Source organism: Eublepharis macularius, chromosome 2, assembly GCF_028583425.1.
Source record: "Eublepharis macularius isolate TG4126 chromosome 2, MPM_Emac_v1.0, whole genome shotgun sequence".
Classification (NCBI taxonomy): Eukaryota; Metazoa; Chordata; class Lepidosauria; order Squamata; family Eublepharidae; genus Eublepharis; species Eublepharis macularius.
In genome coordinates, this window is record NC_072791.1 from 117,820,977 (window position 1) to 117,837,527 (window position 16,551).

General features: G+C 39.5%; 1 protein-coding gene across 5 annotated transcripts in view; it reads right to left on the minus strand.

The window, feature by feature from the left end:
* The window catches only part of BMAL1 (basic helix-loop-helix ARNT like 1), a 94,741-nt gene that overhangs the window by 50,878 nt on the left and 27,312 nt on the right, over positions 1 to 16,551 (minus strand). For 4 of the 5 annotated variants that reach the window (XM_054971483.1, XM_054971482.1, XM_054971481.1 and 1 more), the window contains 9 exons: positions 15,773 to 15,920; positions 13,647 to 13,667; positions 10,630 to 10,668; positions 10,104 to 10,145; positions 8,610 to 8,767; positions 7,637 to 7,716; positions 5,797 to 5,889; positions 5,400 to 5,517; positions 5,145 to 5,294 (listed from right to left, as the gene is read on the minus strand). In XM_054971483.1, coding sequence (XP_054827458.1) covers positions 5,145 to 5,294; positions 5,400 to 5,517; positions 5,797 to 5,889; positions 7,637 to 7,716; positions 8,610 to 8,767; positions 10,104 to 10,145; positions 10,630 to 10,668; positions 13,647 to 13,667; positions 15,773 to 15,912 — 841 coding nt within the window. In that variant the 5' untranslated portion in view covers positions 15,913 to 15,920. The remainder of the gene's footprint in view (positions 1 to 5,144; positions 5,295 to 5,399; positions 5,518 to 5,796; positions 5,890 to 7,636; positions 7,717 to 8,609; positions 8,768 to 10,103; positions 10,146 to 10,629; positions 10,669 to 13,646; positions 13,668 to 15,772; positions 15,921 to 16,551) is intronic. The other variant, XM_054971485.1, reaches the window with a different exon arrangement.

Consider the following 16,551-nt stretch of genomic DNA (forward strand, 5'->3'; position numbering starts at 1 on the left):
AGCAGAAATCCTAAGATGCAAAACACCAGTCAGATTTTTGCCCATGTCTTTACACAGCTGCATCTTTGCAACATCTTATTAGAGATTTAACTTATTTATTTACTTAAAATATTCCTTACGTTATGCTGGCCCCGAACTGTATAGGTCAATACCAGCATCCTGAATTGGTCCCAGAAGCAAACTGAGATCCAATATAATAGGAACAAGACTGGAGTGATATGGTCTCTACGACTCACTCCAGTCAACATTCTGGCAGCAGCATTCTGTATCAATTGTAGCTTCTGGACAGTCCTCAAGGGCAACTTCACACAGAGTACATTGCAGTAATGTAATCTAGGTGTTACCGGGGTAGGCATCACAGTGGCAAGATCTTTCTTTCCTAGGAAGTGCTGCAGTTGCCTCATCATATGATGCTGGTGAAAGGCACCACTGGCCACAGCTGCCACCTGTTTATCCAACAGCAACTCAGGCTATGACCCTGGAAGGAGTGTAACCCTATCTAGAACAGGAGATACCCCATTCCTGGGTCAAGCCTCCCCCCCTCACCCCTGTAGCACCTGTCATCCACATATTGGTAACAAAGAAAATACAATAGCCGTGAGAACTAACCAAGAAATCAATCAGAAATAATCTAAGGCAGACTAAACACTCTGATGCTTTGACTGACCTGGGGCAATATAAATATCAAAAATAAAAAGTCAATACGAGGATTAATAGGCACCAGCACTTTACTGATCAGAGATCTAGAGGAGTTAGCCGTGTTAGTCTGTAACAGCAAAATAGTAAAGAGTCCAGTGACACCTTTAAGACTAACCAACTTTATTGGAACATAACCTTTCGAGAACCACAGCTCTCTTCGTCAGATGCATGGAAAGTATGCATCTGACAAAGAGAGCTGTGGTTCTTGAAAGCTTATGCTACAATAAAGTTGGTTAGTCTTAAAGGTGACACTGGACTCTTTACTATTTTATTGATCAGAGATTCTTTGGATGTACAAAGGAACTTTGAACAATTGGGTACTTGGACTTTGTATATGATTTCGAATGTTTTCTGCTTGGCCTTGTTATAGCTTAGGTAAATATACGGAATACTGTTAGAATTGGTTGTTGAACACAATAAATATGACTTTGCATTTTTGATATTTAAATAGTTCCAGATCAGTCAAAACGTCAGAGTGTTTAGTCTGCCTTAGACTATTTCTGATTGATTTCTTAGTTAGTTTTCATAGCTATTGCATTTTCTTTGTTGCTCTGTTTCTGTGATACTCTCTCTTACATATATCCACATATTGGTGGCAACTCAGCCCAAATCTCTGGATGACCTCTCACAGCAGCTTGTGGAACACTGTAGGTCAGAGGCCAAGGGGCAGAGCAGCAGTCCCCCAGCACCACACCATGAAATCTACCTGCAAAACCACTGCAAATCAGTGCCTCCCTGTCCCAACTCTGAAAGGCAGTCCAGAAGGACACTATGATTGATGGTATCAAAAGCTACAGAGAAGTCCAGGAGAATGAACAGGGCCAACTGCCTCTGTCCATCTTCTGGCGCTGGTCATCCACCAAGGCGATTACCAGGCCTGAAACCAGACTGGGACAGAAGCAAACCATCTGTTTCATCCAGGAATCCCTGAAGTTGCCCAATCACCACTTGCTCAGTCATTCTGAACAAGAAAACAGGGTTGCAATTAGCTGTAATTGTTGTTCATTGAGATCTTCTGTGCAGGCACACATGGGACTGGGTACACACAGGACTGCCTACTGGAGATGTTTTGCAGTTTTTAATCTGCTAGGAGGCACTTCTAGCGTCTGTGGTGACCTCAATCTTAGGTGCACCAAAATGAACTCCCTCTAGCAAGTGTGAATCTATTTACCATTATAGTAAATATTTGACTACAGTCCTAGGTATACTGCATTTCGTATCCTGAGAATTTACCCCTGGATAGTGATAACAATCAGCATTGTAGTCTCTTCATTTGCAGTCTGGCTAAATGAATTACAGCTGTTGTAGCTGCCATGAGACCCAGGAGAGTCTGAATTTTTAGTGCTGACTGGTATCTACAGGCTGTAAAGGATCTGACTAGGGATTGTATCCTCCGTGCTCTTTCCAATGGCAGAAAAGCCTTGTTTAGAGAGGCATCAAGGACTGCTCCTATAGTTTGCCCCTCTTAGAAGGGTTCAAATTAGTCTTTTTTTACGGTGGGGGGAAGTAATTGTAACACCATGTTAAGGGTCACCATTCTAAATCTGTGGACCTAAACATATTCAGGTTTCTTATGTCTATTATGAGTCTGAAGTCCTCATCCTTTTTCAGAATAGGAAAAACCTGGAATAAAATCCCAATTGGGATTTGGATGCAGACACTTGCAGAACTGCCCACTTCTCTAATATGCTCTCAGTTATATGGCCACAGCAGATAAAGAGTCCTGTGTAAACTTTGGAAGTAGATGAGGTAAACTGTCAAACTCAATTTTTTAACCATTTTCAATTATTTTTAACACCCATAAATCTGAGGTCATAAGGCCCCATGCTGAACAAAAAAAGTTGAACCTATCACCAAACACTACACTCTGTTCCTGTTCTAGTCAGAACTGTTTTGGATTCTGAGCATGATCTTTATCAGAGGACAGGGGGGTACCCTGCCTTGGTTTATATGGTGGCAGGATCCCATAAGACCTTGTGGTCTGTTGACCCTTTCGCTTCTGTGAGAGGTAGCCATCAGTTTTTGTGGAGAACAGTATTTGGTCCTCAAACAGTAAGTCCTCCACTCTGCTCTGTGTTTCTATATGTAAGGCTGTTGAACAAAGCCACATATGCCTCCTAAGCGCTATAGCCAATGCCAACACTCTAGTGGATGAATTGTCCATGTTCCTGCCCACATTGATCTGCAGTTTGGACAGCCTCAGTGCCTCTTCCTGGATCACTTTTACCAGAATTCTGTAGTCCTCTGGCAGATGGTTGTTGTACACTGCCATCTGGCTCCAGAGGAAAATTTGGTAAACCCTCCATAATTGCTACATAATTTGCGATCTTTATATTAAGGGCTGCCACGGTATAGATTTTTCTTCCAAGACCATCAAGTTTCTTCCCCTCTCTATCAGCAGGTGTGGAATGAAGGTCCTGTCAATGTCTGGATTACATCTCCTCCATGACTAGAGATTATAGAGGGGGGTGGGTGAACAGGAATAGGCATTTATCCTCTTTGGCCTTTTGGACATAGGCCACACAGATGCTAGCTTCTCACGTAGAGAAGATATCAGTTTTACAAATCCCTCAATCACAGGGAAGGCAATATTGGCTGGAGTATTTTATCCTTTGGCTTAAGTTCTGTAGAAGACCCTTCAATGGCAATTAGGCTATACGGAGCATCTGTTCAGCGTATAAGCAAAAGGTCAGATGGTAAGCTGGGGCACCGTTCACCCTGTTAAAGTTCAGGGTCTGATTCAGATAAATGGAGCATCATAGAGGATTTAGGGTTGGCATCAATGTGATTTTGTTTGCATGACACCTTCGAAGGCAGATCTGAATGATTCTGCCCTGAACAGTTCTCGCACGTTGACGTCATCAGCTAAAGGTATTTCCTGGAAAAACAAGGATGGCCATCTGTGAGTATAGCAAGGTTGGTATAAGTCTTGCCTCTGAACCTGATGTCTCAGCTCCAGGGTTGCTCTTGGTAGCTCGCCTTCTTCTGAAGAAGAGACTGATGGCGACTTAGATCGCACCAAAGGTGTACATGAAGCCTCAATGATTTCAACCTCACATGATCCCAGCATGATATGAGTCACCTTGACAGAAGTCTATTTCCGTTTGGAAGATAAGACTTAGATCTGGCTTTCTTCCTTGGTGGCTCTGAAAACTCCAAATTCTGTACTTCTGTTCCCTTGGATCTCTGTTCAGATCTGAATGAGCAGTGAAGCTGTAGTATTGGCTGACACAACTTAAGAGTCCCTCGACTTCAAGATCTGTCAGATTGTAGGCATTTGAGCTGACTCTGAGTGGCTTAGAGAGCCCGAGGCAGAGTGATGTTGTCGGATCCGACAGGCTCCAATTCTCCAGGCTCCAATTCTCCAGAGTTGAATGGAGTTTTTGGACCCAAGACACCAATGTCAACTCTGAAGGGCTTGGGGCTCTCGATGTCGGAGAAGATGGTGACATCAGATTTAATCTCTCAGCTAGCTCTGCAAGAGAAGAGGACTTAGAATCTTTTGTGGAGGGCTGGTCAATGCCGATACAGCCCATTCCCACAATACAGCTTTGAACCTAGTGGCTCTTTCTGCTAGATCCTTGGGGGAGAAGTACAGTGTTTGCAAGAGCCCACACTATGTCTTTCTCCCCGGCAGACAAGGCAAAGGGAATGCCTGTCAGTCCTCCTCATTTTGGTATTGCACTGAGTGCATCTTCTGAAAAGGGCTTTTCCAGTCATTTTTACAAGACAACGGATGTCTTTACTCAACTTTCTCTTTCTTTCTCCATTAAGTATATCAAAGGTGTGGGGGAAAGGCCCAACACAACAAGAAGAGAACAGAGGAGCGTGTTGCAGAAGAACCTCTTAGATCAGTGATGAAAGAGAAACTGAGGGTCGGGGGTGCTATCTTTCCCAGAGCGTGGGCTGTTTTGGCAGGAAGAAGCTGTGCATGCACTGGGGGGAGGTGCCCTCTAGTGGATAAAAAGCTGCAAAACATCTCCGATTGGCAGGCCTGCACGTGTGCAGTCCCATGTGGTACTGCACAGAAGACCAACAATGAATAGTACATGTAAGACTAGATGGCATTTATTCAAATCTCCTGAGTCAAGAGTGGGTTTTTCAGGAGTGGATACACCATTGCTCGCTTCAAGACAGGGGTGACATCAACCCTCTCAAGAAGGCATTTACTCTCTCCTAAACCCAGTCCACTAGCCCCCATACACTGCAGATTTAAGCAGCCAGGAAGGACAAGGTTCATACAATCAGGTGGTAGGTCTCAAACTTCCAAGAATCCTGTCCACATTCTCAAACTGGACAAGCTGAAAGGTATCCCACACTACTGGACAAATCCACACTCTAGGACCATCCAATCCCACCACTGCAAAGTGTTAATGAAAATGATTGCAGTGGGTGATCAATAAGATGTTAAATAAACATCTTATTGGCAGAAATTCTATCAGTACCTTTCTTCTTGGAACAGGTGGAAGGAAAGTCTTTATCTTCTACTTTCACAGATGGCCTGTTGCATTTCATCCTACAAAAGAATGAGCGTCTTGCTCCAGAGCATAGTCGTGATGGCCCAGGTGTTATATCGGTTTTAACTGGAAGCCCAGCTGCATGAAAAAAATACAGATCCAAACTGGTGAATTAGTATTCTCACACACACACGCACGCATGCACGCACGCATTCTCGCAGACAAAGTTTCACACATGCTCACTTTTTGCATCTATAAGCCTTTCTCGTGGCGCAGTATCAGAAGAAGAAAGCTGTTCCTTAACTTTGGCAATGTCTTTAGGATGAAGGTAGTCAAACAAACTTTGACCAATCAGATCATTCTGTTGAGACAAAGTTATAAAACAAAAATTATCACAAGGCATGATATATGTATTGAGGAGAAATCTTAATACTTCTTTACTTCAGTATACTGTTTCTTTAAATAATGAACTAACAACAAAATAAGAGAGCTTTTTACCCAAGAAAAAAATTCATTTTACTCCAAAAAATAAATAGAAAAGAACAAGTTCAAACATAGCTTCTATGTTCACCATTTAGCAGAACAAAACTCTTTTTACAAGCATCTGGTCTTTTATAATTCACATGATCACAAAAAATACCTGACTGTAGTTGAGGATTTTGAAGACCGATTCTGAAACAAACAGTATCTTTCCCCTGTCACAACCCACAACAAAGAGAAAGCCATCTGCTGCCTAATTAGGAGAAACAAGGTAATTACTTTTACATATTTTAAAAATTTGTGAGAATCATCTTTTTAAAAATTCTGCATTTTAACTTAATTGGATCAGCACATAATAAACAAAAATTATTCTATTGCAATCCTGATTACCATGAGAGTATAAAAAATGTAAAGGTGAATTCACTGTGCTTCTTAACTAAATTTCTTATTTGATATGATTGCATTTAGATATGCCTATATGTTTATTCAAAGTGAGCATGAGCAGTTTTGCTGTGCTTCATATGCAATTTTTGTTTTCAATTTCCCTTGGAAAAGCAGATCTAAAGGCCATGGGAAATGGGGGAGGGGAAAGAGAAGAGAAATGGAAGTAAATTCCTCCTCTAGTTCTAATAAAACCTGTACAGCATCCTACATTCTACCAGGAGCAGTTCATGAGTAGGGGTAGAAAAGGCCATCAAAACAAGTCAAGGCAGAGATGACTCACCTTCAGGGGACTACTACCAGTAATTTTTTTATAGTGGGTTACTAGAAAGCCAGGAGAAAAGTGTCTCATGGAAGTTGAGCAGACTCATTCAAGATATACCCCCAAATACTCACTATCAAAAAGGCTACGCTTAGGATCATGGCATGGGACCTGCATGGATAAAAACCATGAAGGACAGGGGATATAAAAGAGAGGAGAACCAGGTAAGATCGGGCAAAAATACTGGCTGAATCCAAACCGATCCTTCCCTTCTCACTGCAAGTGCATTCTGAGACTCCCCATTCTCTTCCATGTAGATGGCATTGTTTGGAGTAGCAATGGCTGGACTGAGTGAACAGTCGGCCAAATGATGTCAGTTTTTATAAACCCGTAAGATTCCTCTGCATTATTCTTTCAGTTTGGAGGCACATGTTTGTAAACTTCAAGATATTATAGCATTATGAGTCATCTGGCCACTTTTTATGGTCACTGCTCACTTATTATCCTTTCAGATCACTGGCATGTATCCTGCTACTCTGCTCAGAAATAGAAGCCCGCCTTCAGCCTAAGTCATTCTCCAACTTAAGTGGCTCTTTGTTCCTTCCACTTATATTGAGTTGGATCCTACGAACAGTGAGTGTAGGGCAACTGTGAATCTCTACCCCCTCCCCCCAGCAGTCCTGTGACCACTGAAAAGCTGGTGTATAGACTGACTGTGGAGAAAAGAGCCAAGCTGCACTAACTAAGGAAAGGGAACCAGGTGTAACTGACCATTCTCCATCTTGTTTGCTCTCCCATGCTTCCTCTGCCAGAAGAGAAAGGTAGGGCAAGTGATTTCAACTAGTTCTTCCACCTCCTCATTGCAGCCCCCAGTGTTGAAAGATATTTTGCCCATAGGACTCTCCTGATTTCCAGCATCAGCTTTACACTAGTCACAATCAGACACTGAAGAGAAGGTAGGGACATCCTGTTTTCGTAAGTGCTGACGTGGTCACAGTTTAAATGATCCAAACCACTGAAATTCCATGATTCTGGAAAGCCTATTCAACTCTGGATTGGTACAGTTAGCATAATGTAGCTCAAAGACAAAGTTATGTAGAAGAAATCCATTTACAGAAAAAGGGCAAGGCTCTTGCTTATAATATCCAACCATTATGTTGGAGAAAACAATTTTGGTTGACATCACATATAAGAAAGTTCTGCTATACTTAAAGAATCTTCCTTCTTCACACTAAAATGTATACACTCATTCACACTCTAAAACTTTCTATGGTTAAAGTTTAAAATTAACACATACCCTAAGAATAAGATGTTTTAATTCATCATCTGATAGAAAAGCAGGTTTGTAGTTTGCTTCAGTATATGGGTTTGTGGCACCTTAAGCAGGAGAAAGTCAAAATGAATAATCCAGTTGTGTTATATGTAATGTATGTCATTCTCATATTTAAGTTTGCTTAGGCTATTGTCTTTTAATGCTCAGAATGATGCATCGTCAGGATACTCCACAGACACAGTAGGGGCATATGTATAGTCATGGACTTCCTAGGTATGCAATATATTTAACAAAGGCGGGAGGGGGACCATTTCCAAAACACAGCCTGATGAGGTCTGAAAAAAAATGAGGCATGGAATGTTGAGGGCATTCTTAATATCTATGATTTTATCCCCTCCCTTAAGTTCTTCACAGGCCCCAACTTATGAAATTCTAAAACCAATTAGATATTTTAAAAGCTGCTATGACATAGCTATCTTTTAATTCTGTCTGTTGAAAAGATCTGGGTAGCTCAAAAGCTTGGATACCCTTTTTATGAGTAAAGGTTGACATGAGAAAAGTATCTACTACAAACCTCTTAGCAGCATGAAAATACTACCATAAGATCATATAAGTCTAGTAGTGGCTAACAGCATAAACTAGAAAGTGCCTCATTCAAATATTTTCTCAGTCAAATTCATTGGATGACCTTTGATAGACTATTATTTCTCATGTGAGCCCCCCTCCATACATTCTACAGGATGAAAAAATGATAATACTAGCCTACCTTACTCATCTCTTTAAAATACTGGATTGCATCCACATTCCTTCAGTGCAACGAGCCTTGGAAGATGCCACCCTTAGGGCAGGGTGACAGGATACAACCCATTATCTCAGTAATTCACATAAAGTGCCTTGAACACTCAAAGCATAAAGTATTATTAACTTGTGACTATATTTCCTAGGTGCCAGAAGTAATTGCCCTAGTAGTAGTTGTAACAACTACGCTAATACTTACCACGTAATGTCTTCATATGCTGAACAGCCATTCTCAGTACCGTAAGCTTATCTAGTTTTCTGGACATAGCATTACATGTTGGCACTAAAGAGGCCAGTTCATCAATAAAACTGTTCATCTTATCACGACGTCTTTTTTCAATCTGACTGTGAGCTTCCCTAAGAAAGAAAAAACATAAATTATGAAAATCTAGTTGCCAAGAGGACATACTGTGGGCCTCAACTGAATGCATAAAGGGGCTGCTTCATGATTTGTTAACCAAAGATAACCCTTCATTTAATTTGCTTTGCTTGCATGATCTAAAGTTAAATGGGAAGAAGAGAACGCCAGATAATCTGAAGATTCTTGACTGTGTCCCAACTAATTTGGGGGTAACTGAATATACAAACCATGGTATAATCTGAGGAATGCAAAAGAAAATGGAACTCAGGAGACTCTGCAAGAAGTCTAAGAGGAACTATGCAGATCATGGTGTGTGTGCCTAGAATTCCCTACTCCTGTTAATATATTAGTTCAGACAGCAAACCTGGGCCATTAATCTCTGAAAAAACTTCAAGTGCAGCTGCTGCAAAGAAAATCGGCAATCAAATGGCACCTTTAAGACCAATCATGTTTATTCTAGCATAAGTTTTTGTGAATCAAATCTCACTTCTTTAGACGCATAAGCAAAAAGATACCACCTTCCTTTATAGAGAGTGAGAGCCATTTCCTCATTTTGGGCTACATTTTATACTTAAGGAATGCTTACGTTATTTGACAACTTATAAACTGGTACTTTCACAAACTATGAAAGTGGCCTTGACCAAATGGATGTTGACTGATGGCTCAGTGAACAATGAACTTGCAAGTATATACAATGGATCCAAGCTCCCTCCCAAAACTTGAATTGCCATCTTGTTTCCTGCTTCCTGAATTACAATTATCATAGTCATCAGGCAAAAGCTGTCATTTTCATAAGATTAACTGTGTGTGTTAACTGACTCTAAAATTGTGACACAGTACTTTAACAAAATTTCGCTGTAATATGTCTCTCAATTTATTTTTACACTTCATATTTAACCCCCAATTCAATGTCTTCTCTAATGTTTTGAGCGTTTTTATCAGCTACGTGTAAGGTTGGAAACACCAAAAAGAGACGAGTAGCCTGGGTTGCACAGCATTTGTTAGGTGGAAGCTGCCAGTAGTGAATGAAGATTGCACTAGCAGAAGGCTGAAGTCAGGTATGATGTAGTATCTAGATTCATATAGATGTAAGAACCAGATGCTGCAAAACTGGCTTTCAGTTTAAAATACAAATACTTCCCAGGAGTCACTGGGTTGAATCCAATGTTCCACTGGCAGAAAACAAGCATCGGATACAACCTAGAGTTTCCCAATGAAAACTAAAATTAAAACATTCCATTCTGAGCACATATCCAAAAGCACTGAACGTGCCACATCTCAAACCCAGTCATTATTAATTGAGGTAAAAAAATTAAATCATAATTATTTTACCTTGCATTTTTAATTCTGCCTTGTTGATCTGTGTATTCCAACCTAGTGGAGAGCAAAGTGACATCAGTCAAGACTTCATACCACCATACTTCAGAACAATTCCAGAATACCACAATTTCTATTCATACTTCTGATGCAACCGCAATGGCTAAAGCACTCCCACAATGACACACCATGATCTGCTTTTGAAAGTCCCTTTTGTTTCAGAAGCAGTTTGCCATGTGGCACAGGGGATTGTTGTTCAAGAAACTTCAACTGAAAACCCCTTGGGCATACACAATTTGATGTGCTGTTCTTTGGATGCCAGCCATTAAACACTTAAATTTCAGAAGGATCACAACCAGGTATTTTCTCACCAAGATTAGCATAAGGACTTGATACTTCAGTGGGATTATCCTGGCCCTTCTATACCCTCTGGATTCCCACAGACTTCAATTACCTTAAGTACACTTAGAACAATCAGAATACACTTTTGAATACACTTTTATTTCTGAAATAGATAATTGATTCAGCAACAATCAAGTACCTTCCATGTTGATCATCTTTGTCTGTATCCATACCTTCTCTAGAAACAAAAAACAACAAAAGACAATCAGCAGGTTGAAGCACACCAGAAAAAGACACTATTTATCACCTTCCAAATCCATAAGCATTTCTCCAAGTTAATACATGTATTATACAAGGATAAAATTAGTTTCTTCTGGAAACAAACAAGACAGACTCACTAGATACAACTAAAATACTCTTGTGCACATATAAGTATTTGAATCCATCTTAGAACCTTGCTATGTTTTTTAATCCATTGATATATCCATAAATAAGAAAATGTTTCAGAAGGAAAATTCATTAAGGAACAAAGTACATAGTATAACCAACATGGGAGCAACTGCACTTCTAATCCCCTTTCCTTCTGCACTTCTAATCCAGCTGTTAAGGTCATAAAAAGCATGAACTTCATAAAAATTACAACCAAAAGGAACAGTAAAGAACATATCCTTACTCTGAATTACTTTCTTTTTTGCAGCACACTCCACTGAGCTATACATTAACAAATCTGTCTTATATAAAACTAGGATTATGGATTCCACAGCCAATTAACTTCTCCCTGCCTGAGTCCTTAGTCAAGGAGAGAAAGAACTGCAAGGGAACAGACTCCGTTGTAGAGTTTCTGTAAGTCAGAAACACAGATCCTTTCCCCCATTTTTAAGTCAAAGCTGAAAAAAAATCCTCATTTGAGGTTGATTCAGTTAACAGTTTTTGACAAAATGTATGCTGTATGGTGCACAGCGGGGAAGAGAAGTTGTGACTGAACTGATTCTATCTTTGCAAGTCTAGAGAAGAACAGATAAAAAAGAGTCCAAGGCAGATATATACTTTTAATTCTTAATTTTGAACAGAGTTCACTGTAGACAAGAGAACCAAATTTATAGTGCAAACCAAAGCACCCTTCTAAGTCTAGTGAATTAACTCTTCTTAGGGTTGTATTGCCAGGGATGGATTTGGGGAGAAGTTATTGAGGTTTGGGGGATTGATTTTTGAGTTTATATCACGAATGTTTTTTATATATAAATGTTAGTTATGTTTCTTAGATCTTTTTCTTTTAATTGCTTTATTCAAAATAACAATATGTAAATAAAATTAACCACTGCTTAAAGATGTGCTTGTTGACCAACAGTGAGTGAAAAGATGAGGAAGAGCAGGCAAGAGGGGACCACACCCAAAGCTTTCACTCAGAAAATCACTATTGTGGTTCTTCAGTGCCTGGAAGACAGCAGGAACAATCCACCCACCCCACATTTCCACATTTTTATCACTATATCTAATAACAAACTGAGAAAATCTTGCCAATCACAAAAGCAGCAAAGCCATCCACAGACAAAGTAGAGTTTCCTATATACACAGTTGGAGAGCTCCTTAGATATGTAGACAAATATGAAAGTACACTAGCTAAAAGAAAAAAGAAAAGTGGGAGAACCAAAATGGTCTGACGAGGACCGAGTAGCTGAGAGCAGTTGAGATTTACTTAAACAAAGGGTGATAAAGAGAGTGAGCATGGAAATGCTATCAAAGTGTTCAGGGTCCTGAGCGTTTATAGAATTCTGAAAGGGTACATCTGGGTGAGTTTTTCCAAATTTCCTTGCAACTTTTCAAAGTCCCCCAGCTTCTGTCTTCATAATATGCAATTTCTTTGTTATCTTAAACAACTCTACATCACAGAAAACCTTCCTGAAATACCAAATAAAAGACAACAGGTTGGATCCAACAAAATAAAAGCAGAAAGCACTGACACAGAATTTTCTTGCTTCTCCCTTTCCAGGGCAACCACCAAGATCTCTGAGAAGCTGGTGCTGGTGGTCATGAGATCTATATGGAGTGGACAAAAAGCCATACACCCCAGTAAACTACAGTGAAGATGGGGACATGGTGCAATTGCCCAGTGCAGATTCTTACACCAACAGAAATATTGCAGAGAGAAGAGCAAGAAGGAACAATTTTGCCAATTCCCTCTCCTTGTTGAATCCCCCTGAGCTGTGTGGTCTTTTATTCACATGGGTCCCATGACTTTCAGCAGCAACTTTTTAAAGGTCTGAGGGGATTTTTGGAGAAAGTAGGATGGCAGAAAACATCTGTGTCTGTAAGTACCTCCGAGCTCACATTTCTTTGCACCAACCTGAATAATTATGTTCACTGTTGTATTACCTTCAAATAATCACACATTTAGCTTTAGCCATGTTTCTCCTTATAAATCCAGGCATTTCTGTATCCCGAATGCTTGTACAATTATCAGAGTATGAAACATATATGGAACTGTTCCATTTTCAAAAATCCTAGATTTAATGTATGAATGCTTGCTTGTATAGTAAGTTGCTATAAACTTACTATACTATTACATAAAGTCTATATTCACACTATACTGTTAAGACATTAGAAGAAAACACTAAAGGAAAAATGCAACTGCTGGAAAGTTGAACATTTCTGGTTTATTTAAAAAACTAACACAACAGGTTGGATTCAACCCAACTAATTTTATTCTCTAAAAATAAACAAAGTATTAACTTGAGATAATATTGCATAGAGCTATGGTGAAATTAAGAGAAACTGTTAACAAAACTGTATTTGCACAACTTAAGTCCACAGGTGATACCCCCTCTTCCCAAAACAGGAGGGTTTGAATAAATCTGAATAGGCCTATAGCTGTGCTTAGGATGCTCTGGATATAATCTGGACTGCTGTACTCCAGGAATTTCCAATGCTCATAGCTTCCATATCCGTGGAAACCTATTTTATATGTTGAAATTGTTCACTGATATAATGGGTAACAGAATTGAAATAGCAGAATGCATAACATTTTATGGTCTGTTTTTTAAAGTAATTGCATATTTTGGATTATATTTTCCCGGGTATTTTTAAAAGGTATTTCATCTGTTTATACTCTGTAGCCCACTAGCTAAACAAACAGCATTTAATAAACTTCAACAAGATCTCTCGAGTTGTTTGTATATGAGGTGTAGTAGAATTTTCTCTCCCAATTTTTGTACTTACTCAAAAGAAAAGCCATCAAGTCTGAAAAGAGAGAAAATATTATACAGTATACTGAGGGAAGACAGTGGCTCACAATGACACATCTTGAATTCTAATGATCTATACATTGTTACTCTCCCCTTCCTCCAAATATCTCAGGGCAGATCTACAGTCATGTTAAGTGCAATTTAGTATCTGAGAAAGTATTCTATGATCCTATAAATGCTAAATCAGCCTTTCCTCCACAAGTGTGTGTACAGGATTAAAGACTTAGTTACCTAATATATTCTTCTTTAAAAAAATTAATTAACCCCCTCCAAAAAAGTGTCTAATACATGTATTGTAGAGAAGTAATGATATATCTACAACATTAGTTATAGATTTTAGCCTCAGAACAGAAGAACTCAGCTGCACTTAAGAGTATAATCCTAAACTCAGAATCCAACTCATGTCTATTCAATGGTCTTACTCTCCAGAAAGTTTCAGGTAGATAGCCATGTTGATCTGCAGTAGAACAGCAGGGTATGAGTCCAGTGGTACTTCAGAGACCAACAAGATTTGCAGATTATAAGCTTTTGAGATTCAAAGCTTTCTTCTTCAGATATAAACAGGAGTGGATATCCGTGAGCTTTTATATTCCAGTCAGAAGGTAGAAGGGGTGTCAACTCTGTCCCCATATTCACCCAACAACACAATCACTGGACCTAATAACACTACTTATATCATCTCAGGTTCATTCATTTGTTCATCTTCCAATGTTCATATATGCTATCAAGTGTCAGTAATGCCCTTCCACTCTCTACATTGGACTAACAGGTCAGTCCCTACACAAAAGAATAAATGGACACTCAAAAACCAGTGGGAGGGCAAACTTTTTAATCTTTCAGGACATTCCATTGCTGACCTAAAAGTAGTTGTCCCCAAATAAAGACGCTCTAAGGGCAAATTACAATATGAGATTGCTGAATTTGAGTTCATTTACAAATCCAAAACAATGGAACTCCTGGGGCTGAATAGAAACATAAGATTCTTATCTCAATACTGATGCTATTTCTGCTCTAATCAAGCTGCACTGCAACATTGTGCCTTTACATCCTAACTCCCTTTTTAGCAATACCCCTCCTGACTGGCACATAAAGGCTCAGGGATCTCCCCTTCTACTTTTATCTGGCAAAGGGAGCTTTGACTCTCTAAAGCCTATAACCTGAAAATCTAGTTGGTCTCCAAGGTCCCACTGGAGTCAAATCCTCCCACTCTTCAGAACTACACTACATATCCCATGAAACCAACTAACTTGTCCTAACAATATCTAAAGCATGATTCAATTGATCTAGACTGGGACCCACATTTGTTAAGGGCTTTCTCACACATTACAAGGCAACAGCCCCAGGTTTACTACCAAGTGAACATCAGAAAAGGAGCAGCATCCATCCTCAGCTCATGTTCCTTTAGGAAGTTGATGTTTGCATTTCCATTCCACATTTTAAAATGTATTAACATTTAAAGAGTGTAACCCTGTAGAGCCAATTCTGATTGGGAAACACAGAACAGAGAATAAAGAATTGCATTATGTTTTTAGCTTCATTTCAACATATGAATAAAAAGTAACGTACCAAATATTTAGTACTGCTTTTCACAATTTTCTCCTAATAAAAGCAAATTTGGAGGGGGAGGAGGGCTGGAACAATTTTCACAAAACAAACAAGGTATGTGCAAAGTGTGCTCATTGTCACTTGAGGCCCAACTCTCCCCAAAGGATGCTATATTTGTAGTTATGCTACTTTTACAGGTTAAGCAAGACTGTCTGCTTGCGCTAAAAACATAGGGTTGGATCCCATGCCTCTTTTTTTGCTACTGAAAAAAGCCTTCCACCAGCAGTAGAAGCTTCATTCAGGCAAAAGGGTCAATTTTTCAACTGCTTCCTCCTCCTCACTGCAGCACCCGTTTTGCACAGCTTTTAGTTCAACATTACCCCACTCTTTGGCATCACTTCTTCAGGTCTCAAAGGTGGGTCCTGGGGAAAAGCAGGGGGGAAATCCCCTCTGCCTTCTGCTGGCATGAAGTCCAGCCCACAGAACAACTAAGTAAAGCTGCAATGTGAAGAAAAGAAATATCTAAAGAATAATATTAATGGACAATACACTTACTGATAATCAGTAGAACTTCCTTTCCTTTTCCTGTTACAATCCATTCCTGAAGTGCTAAGAGAACTAGAGATTAGGTCAGTAGGACCTGGTGACATAAAATCACTGATTGTAGAAGAAATATCCATTCTTTGGTCAGCCATTGGATTGTCTAGAATTACCAGGAGGGAAAACGTGGAGGTTAGTTTATTGAATTATAAAACGCACACAAATACCCACACAATTCATTTAGATGTATTGTCCCTTCTATTCCAAAGACTCAACAAGGGTTACAGTTATTTCTTGCCTCATCCTCATAACAGGATTTTGTTCAGGAAGCACTTTGGTTCCTATTCTACCTAAATGAACTGAAAAGAAATGCCACGCTATATTAGACCTCAGGGCCAACCAGGTGCTTGTGGAAAGCTCAGAAACAAGGCAAAACAGAAAGGGCCGCTTACTGTTTTTTTCCAGCAAATACCAACATAACATAATATGGGCTCTCAATACCTAAGCTACATTACGGCTACCAAAACTGTTGACAGACTTATCCTTCATGGTCTTCTCTAATCCTTTTTTAAAAACAATGATGTCAAGAAAACTTTCCCCCAAACACCTAGTGATCACTGATGAACATGTGCCCTAGTATCCCAACCAAGTCCACTACTATTGCAGTAATTTAAAATTAAACTTTGCTGTTATAAAAAAGAAAGGTGAATCTGTTAATGTGGCAACTATTGCAATGACATTTTGTAAAGAAAGACTTTAGCAGGTGATATGTTAAGCTGTAACAGAATACATTA